The sequence below is a fragment of the Vicugna pacos genome, chromosome 16, assembly GCF_048564905.1.
Source record: "Vicugna pacos chromosome 16, VicPac4, whole genome shotgun sequence".
Classification (NCBI taxonomy): Eukaryota; Metazoa; Chordata; class Mammalia; order Artiodactyla; family Camelidae; genus Vicugna; species Vicugna pacos.
The window spans coordinates 46,133,151-46,150,123 of record NC_133002.1 but is presented as its reverse complement, the minus strand read 5'-3'; the positions used below and the strand labels follow the sequence as shown (position 1 = coordinate 46,150,123).

At 40.5% G+C, this 16,973-nt stretch overlaps 1 protein-coding gene and 1 non-coding gene across 5 annotated transcripts in view; one reads left to right on the top strand and one right to left on the bottom strand.

The window, feature by feature from the left end:
• Nucleotides 1-534: 534 nt before the first annotated feature.
• GPATCH8 (G-patch domain containing 8) overlaps nt 535-16,973 on the bottom strand; it is an 85,064-nt gene continuing 68,625 nt past the window's right edge. For all 4 annotated transcript variants that reach the window (XM_015250516.3, XM_006217461.4, XM_072939209.1 and 1 more), the window contains 2 exons: nt 9,658-9,788; nt 535-6,713 (listed from right to left, as the gene is read on the bottom strand). In XM_015250516.3, the coding sequence (XP_015106002.1) occupies nt 2,813-6,713; nt 9,658-9,788 (4,032 nt within the window). In that variant the 3' untranslated portion in view covers nt 535-2,812. The remainder of the gene's footprint in view (nt 6,714-9,657; nt 9,789-16,973) is intronic.
• Nucleotides 9,449-9,523, top strand: TRNAN-AUU (transfer RNA asparagine (anticodon AUU)). The gene is given in 2 exon segments: nt 9,449-9,484; nt 9,488-9,523. It is a non-coding gene; the product is annotated as a tRNA-Asn (tRNA).

The window sequence follows — 16,973 nt, the reverse complement described above, 5'->3', positions numbered from 1 at the left end:
CCCCTAAGTCCATCCAAAATCTTAAAAATCAGTCAGAAATTCCAAACACATGGGGGAGAGGGTATACCTCAGTGGCAGAGCAAGTGCTTAGCATGCATGGGGTCCTGGGTTCAATCCCCAGTACCTCCATTTAAATTAATGAATTAACCTAATTTCCTCCCCCCAGAATAAAAAAAATTGCAAACAAATTTAGTGAGCACCTATATGCCATACATTCTACTACACACAGATTATACAACTAAAGTGAAGAAAAGGGTAGAAATAAAAGTCATGTGGGAAAGAGTGGAAAGGAGGTGCATATTCCAAGACCCATACATGAGACTGAGAGAAACTTAGCTATTAACACTTCCTCCCACAGCATAAGCTTTACCTCTACTTGGGCAGCCGGAGCTTTGAGAAGCAAAATCTACACATCATAAATAGATTCTGGTTCTCAAGAATCTATTCCTTTATCAAACAAGATGTTATTTGTGGCCCACAACTCCATCCCTTCCCCACTTGAGTGGATGGGGCAACAATCACGACAGACTCTGCTAAGTTTCCACAAATCATTGGTTTATTAGAAAGTTCCTTTCCCTAATTTTACAGCATATATATCTCTATCATATGTGATAAAGTTAAATACAATCTGTTATGCTTGTAGGTAAGGACAGGTTATTTTGTTTTTGTTTTTTTTTTAAGTTTTAAAATCACTATTCTGGAAGTTAAATAAAACTGCCCCCAGGAAGGAGGCAGCCAGAGTATGGCTCAATCTACAAGCTAATGGGAAGCAGCACAAAAATGTTAATACTGTATTATTTAAATATTTACATGGGCTGAAAGCAAAGAAAAATGAGTCCCTTCACTTCAAACAGATGATTTCATTTTTCCAGTGCTAGTTATCAAAAAAGTAATGCTTCTGATCAGATGAGGAGCACTGAACAGGTAGAAGGCTCAATCAAAAGCCTTGTCTGCCCAGCATTCGCTCTCATAAACTCAAAACCTTTCTCTTCTGGGATCTGGAGAAGAAAGGCAGAACACAGAGCCTTGGCCCACATAAGCAGATTTTGTTTTTCCTGTCAGGTGACCACCCAACCAACCGAGCCACAGGAATAGGCAGGGAAATGCCAAGCAGGGAAGTGCTGACTACACCGAAGAAAATGAGACCTGCAATATAAACACCTTTGGATCAGTGTGTTAATTAAGTCTGAGAGCCAGGCAGAAGTCAAGAAGAGGAGGAATTGAGGTGGTAATTCCTCTGGTAGGTGTCATGGGAGAGAGAAAAAAAAAAAAGTCTTTACTGCTTAAACTTAAGCTGGGCAGAAGCCATGGAAACTATGAAGCAAAAGAATTTATAGTATCTATGAACGTGCTCACCTCCCAACAAGAGGAGGAAGAAAATTGTCCCAACTCTATCTAATCTTCCAATCTACTTCTACTTCAGTTTCTAGCCAACCCAAAAGGCACATTAAAAAAATTTGTCAGAGAGGGCTAAATACTAGGGAGGCAAATGGACTGCCTGGGACAGGCACCCAGGAAACCAGGAGTCCCCCAGGACAATCACTTTAAATCTCATTCCTTCCAGAGAATAAAGCTCTCGAATCTCTCCCTCCTCCTCTGTGGGGCCCACCTGTTTCTCTGTATAAAACAGCAAAGCACATGAGGAGACTGTCATAATTGAGTGTCCCTCTGATACCCCCAGGTGACTGCTGCCCATTAGTTCAAAAATCCCAGTGCTGGGGGCACCATTTACTGCAAATTTTGTCTCAGCAAAAAAATGTTAAACAATGTTTTCTTGTGTTGTTTTAACATTTTTATAGTTCTTAACTTCAAAAAATACATGAGCTTGATAAAATATACATGCTTAGTCATTTTTGCATCTAGCAGAAAACAAATACTTTATTTTTTTGTTTTCAGTTTATAACCTTTAAAGTTTCTCAATTCAACTAGGGCAAACATATTTACACAAAGCCACCAGAACAAGGATCACTTAAAGAGCTGGATGTAAAAAATATTATTGCAGTATACTACAAATATGGAACCTTTTTATATGAGCTACAAAAAGCAGCATTTACGTTTATAGAGTTCAGTGCAATTTTTTACATTAAAAAATCCTATAAATTAAGAAGGAAACATCAACATGACAGAAGAAAATACACCCTTTAGACACATGAGCTCCTCTCTGGGGAAGCACATGGGCGACTGTGTTCTGCAGAGCTTCTATTCATGACAGGATCTTCTTTTCTGGGATATGCAGATGTCTCTTCTGGGATGAGGGACACGAGGGCAACAGCGCCAAATGTGTGACTGTTAGTGTGGGAAGTGGATCAAATGACAGCCTGAGTGGCATCTAATTCCAGGTCAGACCCCCCTTTCCACCTCACCCTGGATAAATAAGGTCACCAAGGTCAAAGACACTGAGAAGGCAGGACAAGATGGACAACCCACCGGCCAGAGAGGAGAAACATGTTTAAAAATTTATAGATGGAAGTGCAGAGGATTAAAAAGTAGACAGAGGAGGGGAGTATTTAAACTTGACAGTTTGGAGATGTTGCTGCAGAGGGGTGGGTAGCACTTACTGGTGTTCCATAGCTTAGAAACACAGGAGAGGGAGGGACAAACAGAAAGGGGAAAGGGAAAAAAAAAATCCCTGATAGTAAACCCAAAGCAAACCTCAAATCTAAAACCACCCCTGCAAGCCAAAATTCAATTCTTTGGCTGTCAGACGCTGCCCATCCCAGCTTCTACTTGCTGGTATTAATGGCTCAACACCCCCAAAGGGAAGATTTATGGGCCACCTTCCCTGGCCCTATCTGGGCTCCTATCCCCCAGCTCATGTGCCATGGCTGGGGGGGTGTTGCAGGTCCTGACCTGAGAAGATGGGGTGGAGTAGTGGGTGAAGGTGGAGGGCAGTGGCAGCTGCTGCGGCAGGCCGTGGGGCAAGCAGGGTTGGGTAGAGGGCAGCATGCGGAACGGGGTGGAAGGTGAAAGGCCCAGGATGGATGGCTGAGGCGGGAATGATATGGATGGGATGGCTAGCAAGAAAGGTGGCAGGGTGGCCAGGGATGATTGAGTGAGTAAGGTGGGACAAGGAAATGGGGGTCAGGTGAGGCTGGGGAATATGATGTACTTGGGCAAGAGGCTGGGGATGAGGGTGGGGGTGGATGCCAATGGCGGCGGCAGCTGCTGCGGCATGATGTTGTAAGATGGCATGCTGAACAGTTGTGATGGAGGTGGCAGAGGCTGTGGCTGGCTGCTGAATGTGGATGGGCTGCAGGGCTGGAGTGGCTGGGGCCAGGGCAGCGGAGGCTGGGAAGGCCTTTACTTGCTTGGCCAGAAGCTGCTGCTGGATGTGCTGCTGTGCGGCCTGCTGGAGCTTGCTGTACTTCTCCATTTCCTCGGGAGTGAAGGTGATGGGTTGGCTTTCCAGTGGGGCTAGGGAAGCATCCTCGGGCCCATCAGCTGACTCAATACTAGGCTCCCCACTGGGAGGTGCATAACTGGGGAAGTGCTCAAGGTCTGATGCTATAGGCAGCAAGCTGGATTCCACAGGGCCTGGCTGACTGCCACTATCCAAGGACTCGAGGGTGTCCCCATCACTGGGGTCAGGGAGGTAGTTATGGGTAATGGTTGGGTCCCCAGGATAGCAGTCAGAGTGCACTGGGGTGCCTAGCGGAGCCACAGGGTGATCAGCAGTAGCTTCTTCAGACTTTGGCTCTTCTGGGGGTGGGTCTGATAAGGGGCCAGCTGTTTCCTCTGAGGGGAACTGATGTCCGAATGGGGCATCACTATTCCCTGGAGGCCCTTCTTCTGTTTCTGACTGTTCTTGCTCTTCCCCCCTTTCTAAGCCAGACTCTTCACATTTCTTGGTGTTGGGCTTTCGGGTAGCTGGGAGCTTCCCTATCAATGGAAGGACAGGCTTACTGCCAAGAGAAGGTGGGAGCTTGGGCCCAAAGTAACCTTGTGGAGGGTCCTTGAGCTTGAGCCCAGCTTTATTAGGGGTGGCCAGCACCTCCTCACTCACACTGGGTTTCCTCTCCACTTTCCTCGACTGAATCTTCTCCAGTAGTAGTTTAGCAGTGACAGAGTTCTTGTCTTCAGGGCTGCAGTCACCTTCTGACCCTCTTCCTGCACCAATGTTGCTGTTTTGGGAAGGTGGGCCTATCCCTTTGCCATCATCCCCTCTGCCATCTTCTTTCTTCTTCTCCCCAGGACATTCTCCCCGGCCTGATCGGAAATAGTGGGGAGACTGGGAGCGGTAGATTTTAGAGCGAATGAAGTCTCGACGACCAGATCGCCTCTCCTCAGGGCTCTCGTGACCCCATGATCCCTTCCTGGAGCCTGATCTTTGGGAAGGGCTCCGGGTGCTGCGGCTACGGTCCCTGCTATAGCTACGGCTCCGCTGCCAGCTGTGGGCGGTGGTGCTGCGGCTTCTCCGTTTGCTCCGGCTGCGACTACAACTGCTGCTGCGGCTGCGGCCCCGGGACCTTGAGCGCTCCCTCGTGTGACTCCGAGACCGGCTCCGGGACTGGCTGCAGCTGAGACTGTAGTCATCATCAGAAGATGAGTATTTGTGCCGTTTGGACCGGTGCTTGGAACTGGCGTAGTCTGAGTCATCTGAGTCATGGGAGCGCTTGGAGTGCCTTCGTGATCGGTCACTGTAGTCACTGTAGCTGTCATCAGAGTAACTGCGCTGTCTGCTATAGCAGCTCTGGTCTGAAGAAGCATCTGAGCTACTTGAGTAAGAACGCCGGGAGGAACGGCGTGAGGAATGGCGCCGGCCAGACCGTGAGCGGCTACGGGAATGCTCACTGCCCGACTCTTCCTCCTCCTCCTCCTCCTCTTCCTCACTGTACTGGGATGGAGACTTCTGGTGCAGCCGGCGTGATGAAGCATCATCACTATCCTCATCTCCACTACTGGGTCGACTCCGATGGCTGGAGCGGCTGCTCCGTTTGGTGCTAGCTCTTCGCTGACAGGATGAAGCTGGAGGTTCACCTTTGTGTTTCCTCCCACCATGATCTTGGGAGCTGCCACCGCCTCCACCTTCATCCTTCTTGCCACTGTTTCCTTCTTCAGCTGGAAGAGATCTCCGCTGGGAATCATCTTGAGCTCGCCGCCGTCTTCGTGGTGGTGCAGGGCTACCACTCCCAGGGGGCTCTGGTTTGGGTCCCCGCTCAGAATCTGCTGGGGCTGATGACTTATTTTTCTTTCGTTTTCGTTTCTTGCGCTTCTTAGACTTCTCCCCAGACTCTGCCTTAGAACTTTTCTCTTCTGGGTCAGCCTTGTGTTTCCGTTTGTGTTTGCTGGATTTTTTGTGCTTCTTTTTCTTTTTGTGTCGGTGGGACTTCCCAGATCGTTCTTTCTTGCTAGGAAAGCTTCTCCCTGTGTCTTCTGTCTCTGACCCATGACTGCCTCCAGGTTCCTGCTTATTCAGGCTGCTACAGGCAGACCCTGAAGCAGGTGCATCCATTCTGCCTCCTGAAGAATGTTCTACATTATCCCCCTCCTCCTTGCTTTTATTGGGCTCACCAGGATCAAGGCCTTGGAGATGGTCCTTTGAGGAGCCTCCCACGTCCTTTGGCTTTTCTGTCCCTTTAGCTCTGGCATCTTTGTTCCTTGAAAGCTTAAAGTCAAAGTACAAAGGGTTACAACTATATGAAATGGAGGGTTCTGCCTTTGTGAAAATTAATAGTTCTGATGGCCACTGGAGGGCAGTGCTTTCATCTTTGCTCAAAACTGGAAAGAAGGGACCAGTAGGATGTTTAGGTCCCTCCTGGCTTTCTTTCCCTGGTGGAGGGGCCTGAGAGGTTTCTTTAGAAGGGTTAGATTCACACATTTGGATCTCTGAATCTTTCTGACTCTGACTCTCTAAACTATGTTCACTTACATCCGCTCCTGAGGTCTTCTTTGTCTCAGCTTTGCTTCTAGGCTCTGAGGGCTCAGCCACACTGGTTTCCATCTGCCGCTCGGAGACTTCACTAACTGTCTTTTCTGTTCCTTGGCTTGCTGCCACCTTGATGCAGCCCTTAGGCTTGGGAGAACTACTTTTTTTGCTCTCTAGGGCATTCTTTGGGTGTGTACAATTATCACCTTCCATTTGTTCACTGGCTCTCATAAAGAGTAGGAAAGGAAAATTAGGTTTTACTTTGCAGTGTGCTGGGGGGATGTAGTGGTAGTATTCTGGCTCTGTAGCCCCAGCTCCTTCTTCTCGCTTCATTTTTTTTAACTTAGATAATGTTGAGGCAAGGGATCCTCCATCCTGAGGGTCTTCATCCTCTTTTTTACCATCAAGATTACTGCTACCATCAGAGTCTCCCACCTTCTGAAGTCCTTGGTCAGAACCCTTCTCATCAGCTTTTGTTCCATCTTCAGAGGTCCCTTCCTCTGCATGGTCCTTGAAAACTGATGCTATTGATTCAAGTTTGACAGGAGCCTTCTTGGCAAAGGAAAATGACACACCCAGTTTTTGCAGTGGGGTACCCAGATTATTCTTAATTCCAAAGCTGATGCCTTGAGAGGCTAACCCAGGAGCCTGTGCCAGTCCAGTGGTATTAGTGATTTGTACTGCAGTGAAAGGGCCTCCTTTGTCTGTGGAGAATTCAGATCCCAGGCCACAAGTAGCAGAAGCAGTTGTGCCACTGTTTGTCGCTGATTCATCTTTATCATCATCTCCACCTTCTTCATCTACAGCCACTGTGGTTGGTCTGAACATGGGACCACTTCCAGGTGCACTACACAATGGTTTGGAAAAATGAAAAACAAACAAAGAAACAGGTTTAGGGGTACACTTCATACTTTTTAATAAAATACTTATCTCTTATGTTCTACCATGCATTAGAGGTGGGTCTTAAAGACACTGAGTAGTGGTCATTCCCCGGCCCTGTGCTAATAAAGGAAACTTCTTCAGTGAGGTTAGGCACAGTCTCATGCTGTTAACCTACCAAGCGACATTCCCAGGGCTAGTCAGTTACTGCTATTTCTTCCTAGACTGTCTAAAATACAAAACTGAAGATTATCTCACAATTCAAATACTTCATCACTACCATCTGCTACAGTCCATTTGTCTTCTATCTGGACTCATTTTTCACTGTATCATCCTATCCATTAGTATGCTATCAAACATATGGCTGACCATCTATTCACAAAGGTTACACAGCTGATCTTTGAACAATATGGGTTTGCAGGTTTGAACTTCACAGGCCCACTTATATGCAGATTTTTTTTCCTAATAAATACATGTTTCACAATCTAAGGTTGGTTGAATCCATAGATATGGAACCACAGAGGTTCAATTATGAAGTTATACAAGGATTTCTGACTCTGTGTGTATTATGTGTATGTGTCTGTGTCTGTGTCTGTGTGTGTGTGTGTCTGTGTGCTGGGAGTCACCGGCACCCCTAACCTCCATGTTGCTCAAGGATCAACTATATTTCACTCAGCTAAAAAAAGATTCCAATTTCCTCTGTGCTTTCAAATTTCCTTTTAAAATATGCATATTCTGAGTTGAACATAGTCAGAATCCCCCACGATGCTACTCTATGATGGTATGGGGTTACTATGTCTGTTATAGAAACTTAAGAGTCTGTACTAACCTCCTGGCACCACACCCAAGCATTTGCTTTGGTTTTGTGATACTTTTTGGCATTCCATACAATGATCATCATTCTATGAAGTACCCTTTCAGCTGTGAAACAACAGGAACACCAAGGAGCCTCAAAGTGTTTTAAACCCTAGTCATGTCTGAAATTTTTACAGTGTGTGTACTATACAGACAGGTACATCTCAAGCCAAACTCAAGAACTGAAGAGAATTAGATATCTATATGGATGAAGCCCTTTTTATTTAAACCCTAGCTACTAGCTGTCATAACCTCAGGGACCAAATATATTAGGATAATATGGTATCCTTTGCTATCTGAACTCTTATTATTGGAAGGTGGAATCTAACAGATTTAGACAGCAAGAGATACTCTAATGGTGTCACAAAACCTATCCCACAGCAAAGAAACCCTCAAATTGACTAAAAGGGAATTTATTTTGATCTTTTGCTTCAGTCTTTGCCATGTTACTTCAATAATACTATAGGATCATGCATTACTCCTAGGACAATGAAATACCTGATGATGGATCAAAACCTTCTTTTATTCTTGCAAGAGATTATGTGGTCAGTTTTTAACTGTTTATTTCAAAAACTGATAACTAAAAGTCATTACTAAAGAAAAACATGTATTAAAATATGTTCTGGAGTTCAAAATTTGTAGATACTGACAGGCATATGTAGAAGAGATAAACAAGATTATCCTGTATAGCACAGGGAAATATATACAAGATCTTGTGGTAGCTCACAGCGAAAAAGAATACAACAATGAATATATGTATGATGATGTATAACTGAAAAATTGTGCTCTACACTGGAAATTGCCACAACATTGTAAACTGACTATAACTCAATTAAAAAAAAAAAAAAAGTCCTGAACTAGAGAGTGGCCTGGTACACACTTTTTAAGGAGGCACTCTGGCAACAAGCCCAAAAGGAATGTGTTTACTAAATAAAGAGCTGCCAAGGAAGGACTCAGAACATTTACAGGCAGTTTAACTCAACGTTAGAGATCACAGGTTAATTCTGTTCAAATGCCTATACTGTACATGTTCTCTCCCTTCCTTCTTCCTCCAAAACACAAGATAATAAGTAAAAAAGGATCCAGAGACTCTGCCCCAACTTGGCTGTAAACTTTTAAAAACCACAATCATAGTTTCTCTTTCCACTGTAACCAGTTCCTCCTTTATTCCTGGCCAGCCACAAAAAACAAACATGGCGGCCTAAGTCCTTTGGATGGAGGCACATAACTCATGAATCCTTAGATGCTGAGACTGGGTCCCCAAAGTCTAGTGCTTGGAAATTCAGCCCTAGATGGGGTAAATTCCACCTAAGGCTAAATACCAGCCCCAAATTTATCATCAAGAACCATGAAGGAACACTAAAAACACTAAGAAGGCAAGAATCTGCAGAGAAACAAATGGATAGAATTTCCTAGGTTTTACAGTGTTTAGTACCAATTCTATGGTACTTAAAAGGCAGTTACAACTCTTGAATCTGTGCCCCAGTAGCATACTATAATTTACATCCTTTTCTACGTGAGAAAAATGTTGAAGAATGAGAACAATGATAGTTGCATAATTTACTGATTCACTGAGCATCTTCTATGTGCTAGGCACTCTTTTATAGGCACTCTAACATAATTTAATCACTCCCCACAATAACTCAGAAGTAAACTGTTATTATTATCTCCATCTTACTGATGAGGAAACTGAGGCATAGAGCTCAGATAACTAAGGTTACACAGATCATAGGATATGGTCTCAGAAGTACATATTCTTAATTAGTAATATTATACTTCAAATACAGACATCCTTTTTGTTTAATAGAATGATCCATTAAAAACTTAAGAATTGTAATGTCGGTGGGGGGAGGTATAGCTCAGTGGTAGAGCACATGCTTATTAGCATGCATGAGGTCCTAGGTTCAATCCCCAGTATATTCACTTAAAAAAAAATAAAATTGTATGTCAATTATACCTCAATTAAAAAAAAGAATTTTAATTCTTAAATCTTAGAATCTTAAATTATAACCTTAAATCTTAAGATTATAAATCCTCAGAGAAAAAAATACTCTCACCATTCAGCTTGTTTTCTTTGCTCTGCCAACTCATGGAGCCGCCGCAGGGCTTTCTCCTGTTTCCTCTCATCCTTGCGGGATCTTGAAGATACATTTCGAGCAAACTCTCTCTGCTTAAGATCTTTCAATCTCTGGGGTAACACAAGAAAGGAAAAGATGGTGGGTGATTTAGAATAACCTGGGGATCCTGAAAGCAAGGCCTTCAGAATATCTACACTTAATCAATGGTTACAGTGCTAATATAGAATATATTGCTACACTCTTTTATGGTAATTGAAAACACAATGGCTGATTACTTTGGGTGAAACACTTGGAGTATTTGCATTCCTAATTAGGACAGCATACCATTTGCTTTATTGGGCAAAATTAAATAATTTCAGAAGCAACAAGCAAATTTTAGAACACTAGGAGGAAAGAAAAGGGACTATTTAATCACCTGCTCTCCCAAGGATGCAAAACTAGACAAACAGAACATGAGTTAAATTGTAATAACACAAGCCAAAGTGAACAGAAAGGGGTTAAGCTAGTATAGAAAATTACCCAGGTGTAAGATCTTAAAAAGCAATGTACAGCTTACATGGGGAGGTTACTTGAATCAAAAGTTAACAAAGAGAAAGCATACTTTCATTTCACCATAAAAAGGTGCTATTCTTTTCAGCATCAACAGTTTTCCTGTAACTAAGCAAACAAATGGGTCTTCCAATGCTTGCCATGTTCAGAGCTCAACAGTCTGACCACTTTCATATGGTCAGCCTGCAGAAATTAGAGAGCAATATGTGTGACTTTTCATTCCGTCATGGCCCCAAGAGGAACATCCAGGGAATGAGGAGGAAGAACAGACATAAGTCAAAGAATTTATTACTTAAAATCCTGATAAAAGAATGGGACTTTTGTTCTTAGAAGCTACTATATAATTTTCCTTGAAACAAAACAACCACCAAAAAGTAACAGTGTTATGACACACTGGTGACAGAGTCCAGACAACTATCTGCAATGAAGACAGAACTAAAATTATTTCCAACATATTAGATAATAAACAAAGCAAACAAACCAAAACAAAACACGTACATTAGCCTATGCTTTTACAACAGCATTGGGAAAAGGAATTTGACCCAATATAAAGTGGACATTGCTTTGTGGAAAGGCATGATGTTCAACAGACAGAGGAATTTTCTTATCTAATATTTATGAGATGTGTTTTGAATATTTTTGAATTGGGAGAGGAAAAGGGTGGAAAGACACACACAAAGAAAGATATACAGCTAAAGACACTAGTAGAAAAACTCACTCTTGTGATCTGGGCTCCCAAATTAGAAGGATTTGCTTTCAATACATCAGCTGAAAATGTCACATCACAAAGAAAAAAAAGCAAAAAATAAAACAAGAGTGGAAGAGAAAAAAAAAATAAAGCAAGCATTACTACACAAGCTCTCTTAGTGAATCTGCAAACTATTATACTGAACAATCAGGGACAAAGCCATCAACTCTAAAAGGGTTGGGGAGAAGGGAAGTACCTGTACAACACATGTATGTATACATACACATAGACTGACATGGGAATAATTCCTCCTAGATAAATGGAACTATCTCCATTCTTTCAGAAAAATTGATTATGTAACTTTAGGAAAGACCACTGCTGTCTAAAAGCAATTAATCTTATTTTCATTTGCCTTTATTTTAGGGACATTCAAGTTACCAATATTTGGCAAAATTGTTTTACTGAGGCTGGCTGCCCAGAATTAAGATTTTTATAAAAACCACTTCAAAATGGAGGATCAACTATTTTAAATAAAATATGAATTCCAATTTTCTCCTTCCAAGGAGAATGGGGCAGAGAGAAAGAGCCTGTCAGGACTACTGTGATTATTTTAGGCCACAAACCTAGTTTTTTTCTGCCTCAAACACTTAACAGGCTCTCTGGCCAAGATTTAAATAGAGCATATGTTTTCCTCAATTCTGCTGTCTTTTCTCTGGCCCCCTCATAAGCCTGGAAAATCTCCACGAGTTCAATTACTCCCTTCTCTCTTATATTTTTAGGAGTTATTTCCCAAATTACAGGACACTGACTAAAAGAATGAGCATTTTATCGAAGTCTGGTGTCTCCAGGCTAAGTCAATGACTTCCAATCATTCAGCAGTCACTTAGTATGACCCTGAAGTTAAAGCGATAGAGCTATGTCCACATCATCCTGAAGACACCCTATTTCAAACTCCTACCACAATATAACTGGAGGTAGGTAGGGAAGAAAATGGTATGTCAAGAACACAAATCCAAATCTTGGTACTACACAGGGCGTAGCAAACACTCCTGTACCACCCATACAAACTTTATAGTCAAGTCTGGGGTCTCAAAAATAGAACTGGGAACCCCAGAATCCTAACCCAAACCTTAGAGACAATTCTCCCAAATCCAAAATGTGTATTTGAGGTCTCTCTCAGATAAGGGTGGTTCTGATGATGAAAATGGATTCCTAACTTGAAGTCTTTCTCCCTCAAGGTCAAACTAAATTCCCCTCACAAAGACTCTACTGATCCCTCACATATGATAGGATTTTTCTTTCTGAACTGTTTTAGTTCTTTGTTAGAGCACTCATCTAGCAACCATCTTATTTTGTTTGATTATACTTTTTCCTGTCTTTTAGAAAGGCAGTATGTGTAAAGTTTCAGAGTCAGAAAGACTTGGGTTCAAATCCATTAAATACTAGCCAAGTGGTTTCAACTCTCTGAGCTCCAATTCCCTCATTAGAAAAACAGGGCCACCTAGCAAGAGATTTACAAGACTGACTATCAAAATAAATGTAAAGCTTAGTATATTCAAACTGTTCAACAGTGCCCTTCCCCTTTACTTGGGGCAGGGACTATGGCTTACCTTTATAATCAACACTGTAGTGTAAGGAGCAGCACTAAGCCTACAGAAGGCGTCTGGTAAGCAGTTGGTGAATAACTAGGCTTAAACACTGTTTCCTTGATTTTTGACAATTTTTTTTTTTTACCATCTGTAGGAACATTTGATATGAAATATTTTCATTATCTCTACCATGGATGTATTCAATTTATATAATACGGTTTTCCTAGCTATTACCGTCATGTAGTAAAGAAGTCTCATTCCTTAGAGACTCAAAAAGCCTAAAATTTTAAGCCCCTTACTTCTGAACAGAATTGGGCCAATGGCAAAAAAAAAAAAAAAAAAAAAAAATTGACTAGAAATTTGTCAATTTCCAGTCGATAAAGTAATGGTACAAAGCCCTAATTCACAGTCAGATTTCCCAAAGTTGCCTATTTTATTACAAAAGGCTAGCAAGGTTGGCTCATTTGCCCCTGCTGAATACCCATAAGAAATTCTCTGTGACCTGTACCTTTATTTTCTTCTTAAATTCTGAAGAGGAACTCAACTTTAGATAGCTTTTTTCAAGGCAAGAATAGAGGAACAACATATCTGCCTGTCATGTAAGGAAACCAAAAAGTATAGATGTGCCATCAAGCCAAAAACTGTTTCAAAGGCTGAGTAAATTTCATACCATACACACAAATTCAAGTTAGACTCCAAATTGGCACACAGTCTATCCGAATGGATGTAACTAATCATTTAAGCTGACTCCAAATGTCCCTATCTCTGAAAATTATAAAGTATGCTTTCTGAAGAGTTCCTAGTGAATTTGCTTATTTATTGGACTATTAATGATTATTAATATAAATTTAAGCCACATAACACATTTTTAACTGGAAAATATTCAAGATTCAAGGAATAAGAGATGAAACCCCATTTATAATGAAAGGGTTTGAAGATCCTGTTTTCCTGAAAAAACCAATAGCATATTTCCCAAAAAGTATACATTTGCGGCAGAGAACATAATGTCTGACTGATTTTCAATCACATGGTAGCTGGGGTTTCCATTAAATTTTCCAAAAGATCTTAACAAATAACCCATCACTTGAAATACCTATCCAAAGAACTATCACTTTCTGGGCTAACAACTTCAAAGTAAGTAAAAGTAAACTTCATTCACTTCAAATGTAAATGACATTCTAGTTCTTAAAACTAGCTAAACAGAACTGTGTTGGCAGAAAAATGTCTACTCCAGGAACAAAATCCTACTCCACTATCCAACTCTGAACAAATTAAATCAGAGAAATAAAAATCTGGTAAATCTTACTAGGCTTTTAATGTGGGTGATAAATATGCCCACATTATCAATAATGTGGAGTGTCAATAGCAAAGAGTGGCACTGTGTTTGTGAATGAGTGAGACAGATACTTCTGCACATAGTTTTTCCTAACAACAAAAGATAATGATCTGAGTCTAATATTTTTTGTATCTTTTGATGCTACTCTTCTCTCTTGCATCACAACAAAATTTGATACTAAAAGTTTATGTTTGAGTATAGTTTACTATGAATAAATCCATTATCTTTCTCAAGTATTTTAAATCTATTATTACAATCTAAACAATAAAAATCACTGCTCCCATGTGAAGGGAGTTTCAGGCATCAGAAAATAGGCAGAGAGTATTTCCTAGTGCCACTAAAAATCCAAAAACTGTATGTTCTAATATTTACTCAGTTCTAAAGAGAAACCTGATTCTGTCTGCTCAGGGTCAAAAGATTATCCATGATTTCTTTCACTCACCTGATAGCAACCCCACTGTCCCAGAACAGAAACTGTTCTTAGTCTTCCTTTATAACTAACCCTGCAATGTACACACCGTTGTCTATGGCACAAAACAGATGCTCAATAAACATTTATCAAACTGGTTTCAGTTTTAAAATGAGTTGTTGGCAGAGGGAACACATATACATACTTTTATATATTATTTTTTGGTTATGAACAGGGATGGGAAATAGTGAGTAAAAAAGAAGTGGTTGTTTGCAGCTCAATCTGTTTTTTTGCCTAATCATAATCCAGTCTTTTCTGAATCTCAACCACTCCCTTTCCATTATGTCAACAATCCTGCATACTCAAAATCCATGGCCTCTTCTCCCCATTGTTTCTTGCCTCTCTCCAATGATATAACATCAATTAGCATCTCCACTCCCCTCCCAAACTGGAGTGGTTATGCTGTAGTTGGGCCAGGTTATCCAATTCTAATCTCAGTGTTTGACGCTTCTGGATGAGGCCATTCAAGACATCACCACATGGTGAAGGAGAGAAAAGACCAAGAGAGAACACAAAAAGCCTCAGCATTAAACTACTCAGGGAAAAATGATTATAGTTGAATGGTTAAGGAAATTCAAGTTACTGGACATAAGACGTTAAATTCTGTTAGCACATGAATATCAGTAAGTGATGAAAATAAGTTTTATTCAGTAACAGAGAAAACCAAATGTTTGGTAACAGAGAAAACTAAATACTAATGCTGATTACAAATACTGAAAAAAATCAGAGGGAAAAGAGAAGTATACATTCTTTTGGCTAGGTGACAGTATTAGTCATTTATAATAATACTTACCATTTGTGCCCAATTATTTTGAAACAAAATGACTTAATATCATTTGGTGAATATTAAATTAATTTGTCATAAAATCATTATGTAACACTTGTTTTGTGTTCAAATATTCAGCAAAAAGCCTTAATAGCATCAGGTGTATACTTGCTTTAAGGAATTTTTACACACATAACACAGTCACCATCACTACCACTAAAATTTAAATTCAATAATAAAGTTTTTAAAAATAATTTTAGAGATATATAATTCATATAACCATTAAATTCACCTAAAGTTTAAAACTTAGTGGGCTAAGTATATTCTCAGAGTTGTGCAACTATCACCACTATCTAATTTTAGAACATTTCCATTAACCTCAAAGGAAAACCCATACCCATTAGCATTTACTCCTCATTATCCCTTTTTCTCAGTCCCTGGAAACCTAATCTACAGTCTCTATGGATTTGTTTATTCTAGAGTTTTCATATAAAATCACATATGATTTTATAATCACATGAGGGTCTTTTGTAACTAGCTTCTTCCACTCAGCATATTTTCAAGATTCATGCATGTTGTAAATCATGCATGTTGTAAATCATTATCAGTAAGTCATTCCATTTTATTGAATAACAGTGTACAAATATACCACATTTTGTTTATTTATCCATCACCTGATGGATATTTGGGTTGTTTCCACCTTTTAGCTATTATGAATAATGCTGCTATGAACAATCTTATGCAAATTTTTGTGTGAACATGTATTTTCATTTCTCTAGTATATACTAGTCATATGGTAGCTCTATAACATTTTGAGGAACTGTCAAACTATTTTCCAGACTGGCTTGCACCATTTTACAACCCCAATAGCAATGTACGAGAGTTCCCATTTCTCCATATCTTCTCCAATACTTATTGTGTCTTTTTAATTTTAACCATCTGATTGGATGTGAATGGTATACCACTAAGGTTCTGTGGACAATGAATTTTAAGTATATTTACATAATCCTCTAGATCATATCTGGAGGCAAAGATTTGCCCTCTATGTAAAATTTGAAGGAGCATAATTCATAAGAGCTGCCTAGGCCCAAAGCAAATGGCACAGCAGCATCCCAGTTCAGAGCTCTCTTTTCAGTACTGTCACTCAAACTTATTATTCCTTAGGTTGCTTTAATCCTTCAGACTATAATAGAACATACAGCCTCATCCCAGAATCTCCGCCACAGTCCATCACTGTGATAAATATATGTGTATAGGGGCTGAAAACCACAGAACACAAATAAGATAGATTCATTTTTATTCATTTTGGGATTGTGTGCCAAGATGTAGAACAGAGTCAGAAATACATAGCAAGAGAATACAGGGTTACCAGCAACCTTAGCTTCCAAAAGGTCTGTTTCAGGTTACCCCTGCTCACAAAAGCAGACAGCTTCCCTAAACAGACACAGAGTTTCCCAAGGTTAACTAGGTTGTAAGAAGGAGCCTATTCTCAACAAAAGCAGAGGTAGTGGGTACATAAGATTTAATAGGTGAAAAGACTCAAAACATGCTCAATTTTTGGAAGACTGGCCAAATAATGTCAATTGTTATTAAAACAGTCTCAAATAAAACAGTATCCATAGTGGCACAAAATACCACTGAAACTAAAATTTTCTTCTCTCTACTACAGGTTATTAAAATAAAACTACAATATGTTTAAGTTCTGAGATGCATTCCTCTTCTCACACTTGCTTTGCTTCTCAAAGCATAACCTCTTCAGAAATGAATTGTGCTCTTTAAACCAACATTTACTAAGCTTTGAGATTCATAAGTACTTTATGATTTTCCTAACCTATTTCACATCTTTACAATTATCAATTTATGATTTTGTAAGGATAAACATTCTATAAACACTCCAA